The following is a 12,243-nucleotide window of genomic DNA, read 5'->3' on the forward strand; positions in this document are numbered from 1 at the left end:
TCTTGAGATATAAGATTTCTTGAAAAATTGGGGAAGGGATAGAGAGGGGGAGGAAACTACAACAATGAATGGACATTTTTTTAAAAAGTGAACTGGGACAGGGTAAGGAAGAAAATGTGCAACAATGAATGAGTGAAAATCTAACTTTTCTGTAAACTTTCACTAAAATCACACAGACAAAAAAGAATTTTTGAAAAAACATTTACAGTATTAGGTACATATGCTTATAGCTTCTCTACTTACTAATGAGAGAGGAAAGAGTTTGTAGAATCCTTGATGGGTTAATTTTGGTTATACGGAATGATTTACTGAAAATAGCAGTAAACTTTATTTTTAAAGGAAAAGCACCTATTCTCTTTACAAAACAAGAAAACAGGCTTACTGGTCTTGATTTTGTGGTGTCCCTCCATTGCGATTCTGAAGTTGTAAATCTCTTAGGAGGAGACTTTCTGTTTCTATTGAGTTACTCAATAGATAGATGCTCACCAAATATAAATCTTGTGGTAGGTAGATTGAGTTATTAAATATTTCTGAATTTGAGGCAAGTGCAATATATGGGGAGAGTAGAGACTATACTAATAGTGTGTGTACTACAAATTCCTTAGGACTTGATAACTTTCTTTGCATTTTTATTCACCTCTCCTTTGTCTTCTCCCATTCATTTCAAAATTAGAAATTTTCCATGCCTGAGAATCTTCTGACTGCTCAGTCATAACGCTTGTTAACAAAGTTTGTTCCTTCTCTTCTCCATTTGCAATGGATTTTTCAAAATATAGTCATTGTTGCTGTAATATATAATGTTAATTAGTACCCCACGTGTGTATAAGGAAGTTGATTTAAAACCTTACATTCCCAAGACTTATAAAAGTGAATTACTACCTTGTTCTACTGATGTGGCAAGAATAAATCTTTACTGTAGAAATTATTGTTTTTCATCTTTTAACTATCATTCTACTGCATATTTGCTTATGCTTCAGAATTACTCCTAAGGCCTTATGTTTTTATTTTGTACAAAATTTATTGATTTTCTCACTTTTAGACCAAAACTAAGTTTTAAAACATGTTTATTTTCTCGTATTTTGCTACCATTTTAATCCATTCTTGTAAAATTGCTCCAGAACTGAATTTATCACCATGATACAAGCAAGGGCATTCAAGCTTAGAGTCTCAAGCTTAGGAAGAGATACAGTATCTTGTTCAGAATTATAGTGACGCGCAGATCTAGGACTACATCTCTGATCACTTAATTTTGATCTTAGAACTACAAGTCTTTTCATGCTCTTTTTTGAGCTGATTTATTTTCCTTAAAATCTTTGAGATGTTTATGTGACTATTTTGAAGTAACTATATAGCAAAGATTGTAGTGCATCATCTCAGAAGAACCTTAATTAGATGATCCTCAAATCATCATGAAAACGTAATTTATTAAACAATAATTATGACAAGATTATTGACTGTATTTCTTTTCATTTGTGTAACTGATATAGGCATAGTTAGCAATCTTGCCTGTATTCTCAACCTGGTCCCAACTTGCTCTGTAATATTGTACAAGTAATTTCACTTCCATAAAAATCTTGCTATTTACTAGGCATGGTGATAGTTCCTGGGGCTATAAAGAGGCATTAGATACGCTTCTCTGCCTCAGAGGTCACAGTCAGGGAGGAAAACTGACATTTAAAAGCATAATTAAAACACATTGTGATGATGGGCAGAGTGGAGATGTGTGGGAGGGAAGGTTTTCCTTCTCTGAGCCTCTGGTCCCTTAAGTGAAAAATGAGGTTATTATAACACTTCCTTTAACAGTCTCACCGCAGGGTTATGCTAAAGACCAAAATTTAAATGATATATTCATGCAAAAGCACTTTGTAAACCATAAAAGAGTTAGCATTATGAATCAGTAGCATTAAAATTGGGTGTACCCTTGATTTAAAGATCTGATTCTGAGACAGATCTTCTAAAGAGATAATTGCACATGTGAATAAAGATGTATACAAAAGGATACTGCTTCTTGTGCTATGTATAAGCTTGGAGAATGAAACACTTTAAATACCAATCAGAAGGGAAATTTGTATAATATGGTCAAGCCATGCATTGATGGGAACTCTGTGTGGTCATTTAAATTTATAATGAAGATATACATAAATAGTCCTCTTTCTTATTACTGAGTTAAAAATACAGGAATGCAGGTTGTAGAAGAACATATGCCTCATGATTCTGCTTTCATAAAATATTGTGTGTTCATGCACATTGTTTTTATGTAAGTATGGATGCATCCGTGTGCATACATTGGCTGTGTATGTATTTGAGAGAGAAAGCTAAGAGTGCACCTAAAATATTAGCAGTGGTTAAATTCATAATTATTTTGTGTGTGACATTTATTTCCCTCTTAAAATTTTAAGAGAGAAAAAGAAAACCTACCACAATTAACACCCTTCATACTAGCAGCCAGGAAATAAGGACACACATTACACTAGGAAAATCTACAGTTAGAGACCTCTCCAAATTATTGAGGAGTAAATGGTTTGAGGAATAAAGTGTCTGATTCAGGCTATAGTCTTTCTGATCAGAGCTGTGGTGTCGGAGAAGAGCGCTGAAAATCCCATGGATGGCTAAGAGAACAAATGGATGTGTCTTGGAGAGGGTGCGGCCAGAGTGCTCTTTAGAGGAAAGAATGATGACGCTTTGCAAGATGGAACTGTTCCCAGTACATAATGCTGAGGAGTGTGGAGGGTTGGCAAAGGAGAAGAAGACCCTCAACCAGGTGGAGTGACACAATGACTACTGCTATGGGCTCTTATGTGTCAGGAAGTGTGAGGATGGCACAGGATAGAACAGAGTTCAAATCTTTTATTCACAGGGTCTCTCTGACTCGTACTGGACTTTACGTCACCTAACAAGAGTGTACAGTTAACTGTAAGAAATCTTGCTAGACAGGCTTTATAATTGATAACAGACTGGATTTAGTCTGTAACATTATATTGTATTCAATTAAAAAAATTCCAAGTGGTTAATATGTGCAAAGACTATTCTAGTTATGTAGACTGGCACAAACCAAACCAAACCAAAAACAATCCACTACAATTGAATAATGAAAAATGAAGAGAACAACCTGGATGGTGCTCAGGGTGGGTGTTTATTTTCTAGAATACCATCATTAGTTTGTTTGCAAAACTGCTGAATGAAAATAAGACTTTTAAAGCCACAGAAATTTGAGCCTTTTTGTTAATACTTGTTTTGTCCTAATTTATAAAAGATTTTGCTACATGATCTGGTTTGAGTGTCTGGGTTGAAATAAAAAAATTTAGACAGTCCAAAAACAGTTTGACCCACTGCCTTTACAAAAGATTAGTTTCAATAAGTTCCTTCTTATATGGTGAAAAGATTTTCATTACTGTTGGTTTAACCTCATTTTATGCTTCTTTCAGTTCATTCATTCTTCCTTTTATGTGTCTATGTTCAATATGTACTTTATACATAAAGACTCTAAGGTCAAATGTCCTTAAATAAACATTCTTGACTGCCCCTGACAAAAACTTTTTCAAGATTCAGAGCATTATTGGTATACGTGGATAATTGAACTCAACTCTTCAACCTGAAAATGTACTAAAGTAGTAAGGATAGGCTAATTTTCACGTCCTAATCCTAATACATTATTACCTTCAGGCTATTTATTGTATTAGATGCCTACTTAAATTTGTAAGTAATGTTCTTTCAATCAATTAAATGTTCAAAGTGCCCTGTAATGTGACTTTACAGATGATTTATTGGGATTTGTTCAGTCTCTGCCTCCTGTGCTTTCAGGAAACTACTTGGGAGGCAAAAAACACCTTTTCCCCCCCTTTGCAGAAATGTTATATACTGCTATGTTTGGGCAATTACGATATATTTCTTTAAATGAAATCTGGCAGTTCAAGTTAACTAGGGGCATTTATAATTTCCTTTTTATACTTTTGAAATATAACTTCCCTGAAAATATTTATGTGTAATATGTATTTCTGTATTAATGAGGGTTTTGGTATTATTGTTCTTTTTGTTTCTTTTACTATTTGGTTGTCGAGGATTTCTCACATTTCATAGTTTGTTGTGCCTTCCTCCAACTCTGTTGCCACGCTCTTTTTCAAATAATCGATCTTCTCGGACTTTTTTGCTCAGTATACAGTTTAAATAGGTTTTGAGGAAGACTACAACCTAGACACACACCTTTAGCGATTTTAAACAATGCAGTGTTCCCTTGTTATTTTGGAATGACTACATGGAACATAATGTGGCATCCAAATTAGAGCAAAACTCATCAACAACCTGCTTTATGCAGATGACACAACCCTGCAGAAAGGAAAGAGGATTTCAGGTACTTACTAAAGAAAATCAGTCACTATAGGCCTTAGTATGTATTGCACCTCAGCTTAGGAAAAACAAAAAGTCTCACAAATTGGATGAATAAATTACACCATGATAAATAAAGAAAAGAGTGAAGGTATCAAAATTTCATTTTTCTTGGGTTCACAGTCAGCACCCATGGAAGAAACAGTCAAGAAATCAAGCAACATATTGCATTGGGGAAAATATGCTGCCAAGGATCTGTATCTATTGAAAGTGTGAAAGAGCATGGATGCCACATTAAAGACTATGGGGCACAAAACCTTAAAATTGTATTTTCAGTTTCTTTATATACTTATGGAAGTTGGGCAATGAATAAAGAAGACAAAAGTAGAATTAATGCCTTTGAAGTATGATGCTGATGAACAATATTTAATATGCTGTGGACTGTCAAAAGAACAAACAGGTCTATTTTGGAAAGAATGCAATCAAAGTATTCTTTAGAAGCATGGATATTGAAACTTTGTCCAATTCCTTTGAGCATGTTATCAGAAAGGACTAGTTCTTAAAAAAGGACATCATTCTTGAAAACATAGAGAGTCAGAAATTTGGAAGAATACCCTCAAAAAGATAGATTGGCACATTGATTGCAGCAAAAGTTCAACATAGCAGAGTTCCTGAGAAGGGGTTTGTTGTGTTGTACACAGAGTTGCTATTTGAGTGAACTCAGTACACCAACATCTAAAGTTGCTAATTTTTGAGTGATTGTTGTTGTTTAAGTTTGGTTAGGATTTTTGGTTTGTTTGTTTGGTTTTGGTTTTTTATTTGTTTTTTGTTTTTTACTTAATGATATACCTCTCTAAAATACTCAGGAGGAACAGTGTCTCTCTGGAGACTAAGGTGCGCCTGATACAGGCCATGGTATTTGCAATCGCTTGTTATGCATCAGAGAGTTGGACAATGACTAGGGAGGACAGAAGGAGAGTGGATGCTTTTGAGCTGTGGTGCTGGAGAAGGGTACTGAATGTACCCTGGACTGCCAGGAAAACAAACAGATTTGTCTTGGAGAGGATTAAACCAAGCTACTCCTTGGAGGCAAGGATTCTGGGGCTTCGTCTGACAAACTTTGGACATGTTGCCAGGAGGGACGGGTCCTTGGAGGGGGACATCATGCTTGGGAGGGTTGAGGGACAACGCAGGAGGGGAAGACCCTCTATGAGATGGATTGATTCGGTGACTGGGGTAATCGGGATGGGTGTGTCAGAGGCGGTGTGGTTGGCGCAGGATAGAGCAGGGTTTAGGGCTGTTGTGCATAGGGTCACTATGAGTCGGAAACGACTCGACGGCACATAACAACAACAACAACAAACTATAGTAAAAGGTGAAGATCCATGTTTTTTTTTTTAAAGTGCCATTCAGTCCTGTACAACTCATAGTTACCCTATGATCAACAAAGCTGAACCTTTTCCTATCCGGTGCCATCTTCACAATCTCTGACACACTTGAGCCCATTGTTGCAGTCACAGCGTCTGTCCATCTTTCCCTGGACATCCCTCTCTCTTTCCTTGCCTCTTCACCTTTCCAAGCTTGATGCCCCTTTCCAAGGAAAAGCCTCTCCTAGCAAATGCCCAAAGCATGAGAGATGAAGCTTCACCGTCCTTGCTTAAGGAACACTCCAGCTATGCTTTCTCTTTTGACGGTCCATGTGACGTTCAGTACTCTTCTTAACCACACAGCTCAAAGGCGTTAGTTCTTCTTCTGTCATCCCTATACATTGTCCAGTTCTCAGATTCATAGCAAAGAAATGAAAAATCTGTGGCCTGAGTCAGTCACATTTTAATCTCCACGCTGACATCATTGCTTTTCATTATTTTGGAGAGAAATTTGATAGGAAATTTTCCCAATGCAGAGTGTCTCCTAATCTCCTGACTGCTGGTACCAAGGGTGTTGATTATTGCTCCAGGCAAGATTGACAACTGCAGTCCTTTCTCCATCTATCATGATGTTCCAGTAGTGAGGAATTTTGTCAACTTGATGTTGAGATGCAATCTATATTGAAGGCTGTAGTCTTTGATCTTCCCTAGTAAGTGGTTCAGGTCCTCCTCACATTCAGCAAGCCAAGTTGTGTCATCTGCATAATGCAAGTTGTTTGATGAGTCTTCCTCCAATCCTGATGCTACATTCTTTTTTAGAGTACATCTTCGTGAATTATTTGCTCAGCATACAGAATGAATAAATATGGAAAAAAGGATGCAACCCCGACATAGACCATTCTTGATTTTAAACCTTGCTCTGTTTGGACAACAGCTTTTTGATCTACATACAGATTTCATAGGAACACAATTAAGTGTTCTGGGATCCCTATTTTTCTCAATGTTACACATAGTTTTTATGATCCACTCAAATGCCTTTACGCAGTCAATTAAATGCAAATAGACATTTTTTCTGCTATTTTCTGCTTTTCAGTTAGAATTCATATGATGCTGACAATGATATCCCTGTTGACACAACCACTTCTAAACCCAGCTTGAACTTCTGGCAGCTCCCTGTCAATATACTCCTTTGACTGTTTTTTTGGTTTTGTTTTGTTTTTTTGGTGGTTGGGGTTCCTTTTTTTGGGGGTGTGTGTGTGTGTGTGTGTTTGTTTTTTTAAAATCTTCACCAAAGTTTTGCTTATGTGTGAAATTAATGATATTGTTCTGTAATTTTCACATTCTGTTGGAGAACTTTTATTGGGGATGGGAACAAATATGGGTCTCTTCCAGTCAATTGGCCAAGCAGCTGTTCTCCAAATTTCCCAGCATAGACTATTCAGCATATTCAGGTTTGCATCTTTATTTGAAACATATCAGTTGGTATCCTGCCAGTCCCTAGGACATTATATTTTGCCAGTGTCTTTAACACAACTTGGACTTCTTTGTTACCATTGTCTCTTGTTCATATGGTACTTCCTCGAATTTTTCAGTGTCATACAATTCTCTTTAGAACAGTATCTCTGTTTATTTCTTCCATCTTCTTTGGATTCTCTCTGGATCATTCAAGATTTTGCCCACAGCATCTCAGTATTGCCATCTTGAGGTGTGCATTTGGTTTTCAGTTCTTTCAGCTTGAGAAGTGTCAAACTAGTTTCCCCTTTTTTATTCTCTGACTCCAGGTGCTTGCATATTTTTGCTTTGTCTTATTGAGCTTCCTTTTGTAACCATCTCTTTAGCTTTTACTTCAGGATCACTTCCTTTGTTGTGGAATTCTTACACAATTTTTATAGTCTCTTTTGACATCCATTTTGGGTTTCCCCCCTTTCTTTTCTATCTTCATAATGACATTTTTCTTTCTTTATGGATGATATCCTTGATGTTATCCCGTGATAAGATATACAGGTAATAGAAACTATTTTCTCTTCTTTTATGCCTTTATTGCCAATACTATTTATAGTTACTGCCTATATATAAAAATATTTTCACATCAACTTTTTAAATATAATTAAACTTTAATTACTACTGAATATTTAGAAAATATTACTAGCTTATGAAGACTTCCATCATATAAACATCGCTAAAGTTAGCTCTGGTGGGAAATTCTTTGAAGGTTGTGCTTCTAAACCTGAGGGCGCCACCTCTGTAAAAGCTCAAATCTATGGAGTGATTCCAACAGGAAAAATATGGGCAATCTCCTGCCATATGATTATAGCTCACACAAACCCACTGGAGGGTCAGTTTGAATCAGTTCTGACTCAATGACAATGAATCAAGCTTAAGGTTTGTAGTTCTCATGTAACACTTTTTTTTTTCTCGTCATAGATACGAGGAGGAAAGCTCATGATTACTTACACCCGTAAGACTGATGCTGGAAAATACGTTTGTGTTGGTACCAATATGGTTGGGGAGCGTGAGAGTGAAGTAGCAGAACTAACTGTTCTGGGTAAGTGCAAATTTATCTGAACTATTTCTTGTGTGGAGTCAAAGAAGGGAAGGAAGGTATAGCATTAGAGACATAATTATGAGTCAGTTAAATATATCTAAACATATCTTATAAGGGGGCTTTGGTTTCTTGTTGGCAAGAAGCTATGCTGAAATCCCAAAGGCACAAGGTTTGAGGTCCTCCCTCAGCTGCTCTGTAGGAAAAGGATGAACAATCTCCTTCCATGTGATTAACTCTCCCTGAAAACCCACTGGAGGGTCAGTTAGGGGTCAGTTCTGACTCTATGATATGCAACAAAATATTTTATCATCATTTACATTTATATGTAAGAGAAAAAGGAATGATTTTTTTTTTAAAAAATCCTAAATCTCTTCAGAATTCAAGGGATGAGAGACGGAATCAGGATAGCCAATTGAGATGAAATAGCTAAGAAATAGGAATCCTTCTAAACCAAAAGAGAAGCCTTGAGAAGTAGAGAACTATGACAAATCCTTTTCGACAGAATATTTCAGTAAAGAAGCCACTCAGATGAAACATCTGGAATGTGTTTTCATTCATTTATGCTTCATCCTTTTTTTTTAAAGACAGTTCTTTCTAATTTTAGAGAGACCATCGTTTGTGAAGAGACCTAGTAACTTGGCAGTGACTGTGGATGACAGTGCGGAATTTAAATGTGAGGCCCGAGGCGACCCAGTGCCCACAGTGAGATGGAGAAAGGATGATGGCGAGCTGCCCAAATCCAGGTACAGACTGTCAGCTCCACATTGCCGCCTGGCCGTTGTCCACATAAAGGCCGTTTGGATCTTTGACTGTCTTTGATAAAAGCAGATAAAATATCAGAGATAAATAGAACCCACAGGCTCCTAATCTTCCCCTTAAGGTTTTCAGATGAAGATTATACATTCTCATGACTTTTCTCCAGTATGTGGAACACTTGTACATTTGTGATATTTCCTAAACAAGTTTCGCTTCTGTTCAGTCAGTCATAGTAAATACCATTTTCTTGTGTGGAATCAGAGAAGGGGAGGGAGGTATAGCGTTAGAGATATAACTATGAACCAATTAAATGTTGGGCTTTCTTTGTTCCAGCTACAGAATCACTGGGGAATGGTAGAAGGGTCAGAGTTTCTTGATATCTGTCAAGTCCTTAAATTGGTTAGGAGCAGAGATATACTCCCAGCCATAGGTAATAAGGCAATGAAATGAAACATTCAGGCATTATCTGAAGGCTGTCTTCTCTAGTTTGTTCTTTCATTCCAGTAAATATATGTTGATCCCCTGCTAGATGCTGTAGTTACTGCAGGGCATTAGACGGAGTTTCTGCTCTCAAGGAGCACACAGCAAGCAGAGTATATGCTTCTTAGAGAGAAAGAAAACAAATAATGTACTAGGCTTGCTGTTGTCACATATAGATAGACTCACAGAAACAAAAAGGAAGGAAATCATGAGAGAATTTGAAAAAGGAAGTAACACATAGTAGTGTCATGAAAAACAAGTAGAAAATAGATAAAGAGAGAAAGAAAAAAGCTGAGACAAAGAGATGTCAATATCAGCACAAATCTTTCAAAGAGAAATGACATGTTTTGAGTACTGGAGAGTTAAGCCGGCTAGCCTGTAGAAATTACCACAGGAGTCAGGAACACAAGTTTGAAGAGACTGGATGCAGATTATCAGAAGCTTTGTATTCTAAGCCAAAAAATTTAGGAATATATTGCATGTAAATATATTGCATGTACACTCACGAACCAAGATGTGTACACTGGCAGATGAGATGGAGACATGGTGGCTTTATTGAGGAGAAATTGCTGAGATTAAATTGTCAATTTGGTAACTTAGTAGAGAAGTAGTAAAAGAAGTAGGTAGACTTGTGATACTCATGTGTTAGAAAAAGCAATTAAAGTTTTGTAACAAAGAAAATCATATTTTAGTAGCCTAGTGGTAAAAAGCATCACTGCAATCCCAAAGGCACATGGTTCAAATCCACCAGCTGCTTTGTGGGAAATGATTGGCAGTTTCCTCCCCGTAATTTGTTGTTGATGTTATATGCCATCGAGTTGCTTGTGACTCATAGCAACCCTATGTACAACAGCCTGAAAACCTGCTCTATCCCTTGCCAATCTCACTGCCTCCAACATACCTGTCCCCATTACACCAGTAATGGAATCAATCCATTTCACCGAGGGTCTTCCTCTCCTGCTCCCTGGTGAATCTACAATGGGTCAGTTTCCACTCAGCAACACACAACAATGACATTAGATATGATGTCTAATTTTTAGTCTTCAGAAATAAAAAAATTGTAGCTGAGATCAAATAGAAGCTGGGAATATTTGTGTGGTTGATCAATATATCAACAATCACAAACACTCATTGTTGAGTGGGAACTGGCACATAACTCATCTCCTCAGTGGGTTTTGAATGCTGCCAATCCCACAGAAGGAGAATGCCCCTTTCTCCCATGGAGCCACTGATGGATTTAAATTACAAGCATGACACTTGGTCAACAGTTCCCTTATCAATGAGAAATTAAAATAAAAAAAAAAAATTTGTACTCCCATATTAGCAATATAAAACTCAAACACAACCATATCAGCAACATATTAACTGCTGTGTCAACAATATATATCTCTGCTTTAACTCAAAACAGTATGTAGAGTGCAGAGTACTGAAGAGAAACAAGAATACAAAGCTTAACTTAACTTTGCTATAATTGGTAGAGATGATATGCCATTGATATATGCAGATGATATGCAAATGAATGCAGTTCTCTGATGACTAATGATCAGAAGCCCCTGTTCATGTATTTGTTGGCTGCCCGAGTGTCTTGGGTGAATTGTCTGCCTTTGTCCTTTTTTTCCCCATTGTTTAAAATTGGATTGATCTTGCTGTGATGGTGTTGAATTTTCTATAAATTTTAAAGATTAGAACTTTGTCAGAGATGTCATTGATAAAATTTTTTTCTTAGACTTTATGTTCTTTGTACTATTTTAGAGGTGTCTTTTGATGTGCATAAGCATTTAATTTTTATGAGCTACTACTCATCATCTAGTTTTTGAGGTTTTATAAAATATCTCCTGAGACTATGAACTGTGACCCCATGCCCCATAACTCATTCCTTTAGGATATTAGTTGTGGTTAAGATGTTTATGTAATAGTGCCCCCTATTGGCTCTAGTGCATACATGTATAGTTCATCTTCTGCTGGTAGTGAATTTTTAGTTATGTTTGACTGACCATGCCATATTGTTTTAGTGTTGGCTCTTATTTTTAGCAACCCTCCATTAGGTATCTGATACTAAGTCATATGAGAAGAGATTATCCACCTCTGTGCTGTGGAGTGTCTGGTGTATTCAGTCCACTCGACATATGCAGCCTTTGGGCTCCCAGCACAACTTATTACAGACTATACCCCCAGAGCTATCTATGCCATGAAGTGGAGACAGTGCCTGTGCCCTTATCTTTTCATCATGATAATTATAATTTTAGGTTATATATTTTAGGTCTTTTGTTCATCTCGAGATAGTTTTTCCATATGCTATGAGTTATGGATCTTATTTTCTGTTTTCTGAAAACGAATTACCATTTTTCCAGTAGCACAGTAAGGATGCTAGCTATGTAACAGTGCAGCTTGAGAGTGAAAAATCCGACATCCATTAGCTTCACGAGGCAGGAGAATCTCCATAAGTAAGATCAGAATAAAACTGATTCCTCTGAGGTCAGACATATCTTCTACACTCACTGTTCTACTTTTATCAGTTTTAACATTAACCATTTCTCCCATGACTCTCAGTACTCTACTATTGAGCTTGCTAGAGCAAGAATTCTGAGGCTTCGTCTGACTTACTTGGGGCATGGTGCAAGGAGGGACTAGTGTTTGGAGAGGGATGTCATGCTTAGAAGGGTGGAGAGGCAGTGCAAATGAGGAAGACACTGGATTATATGGATTGACTCAGTCCCAGGACTAATTAGAGTAGGTATGTCAGCAGTAATAAGGTTGGCAGAGAATAGAGCA

At 37.0% G+C, this 12,243-nt stretch overlaps 1 protein-coding gene across 1 annotated transcript in view; it reads left to right on the forward strand.

Moving 5' to 3' along the window:
- The window catches only part of ROBO1 (roundabout, axon guidance receptor, homolog 1 (Drosophila)), a 752,594-nt gene that overhangs the window by 586,281 nt on the left and 154,070 nt on the right, over positions 1 to 12,243 (forward strand). The window contains exons 4-5 of the mRNA XM_006889823.1: positions 8,115 to 8,235; positions 8,840 to 8,978. Coding sequence (XP_006889885.1) covers positions 8,115 to 8,235; positions 8,840 to 8,978 — 260 coding nt within the window. The remainder of the gene's footprint in view (positions 1 to 8,114; positions 8,236 to 8,839; positions 8,979 to 12,243) is intronic.

The sequence above is a fragment of the Elephantulus edwardii genome, unplaced genomic scaffold, assembly GCF_000299155.1.
Source record: "Elephantulus edwardii isolate Elephantulus edwardi_28Jun2011 unplaced genomic scaffold, EleEdw1.0 scaffold00081, whole genome shotgun sequence".
Lineage (NCBI taxonomy): Eukaryota > Metazoa > Chordata > Mammalia > Macroscelidea > Macroscelididae > Elephantulus > Elephantulus edwardii.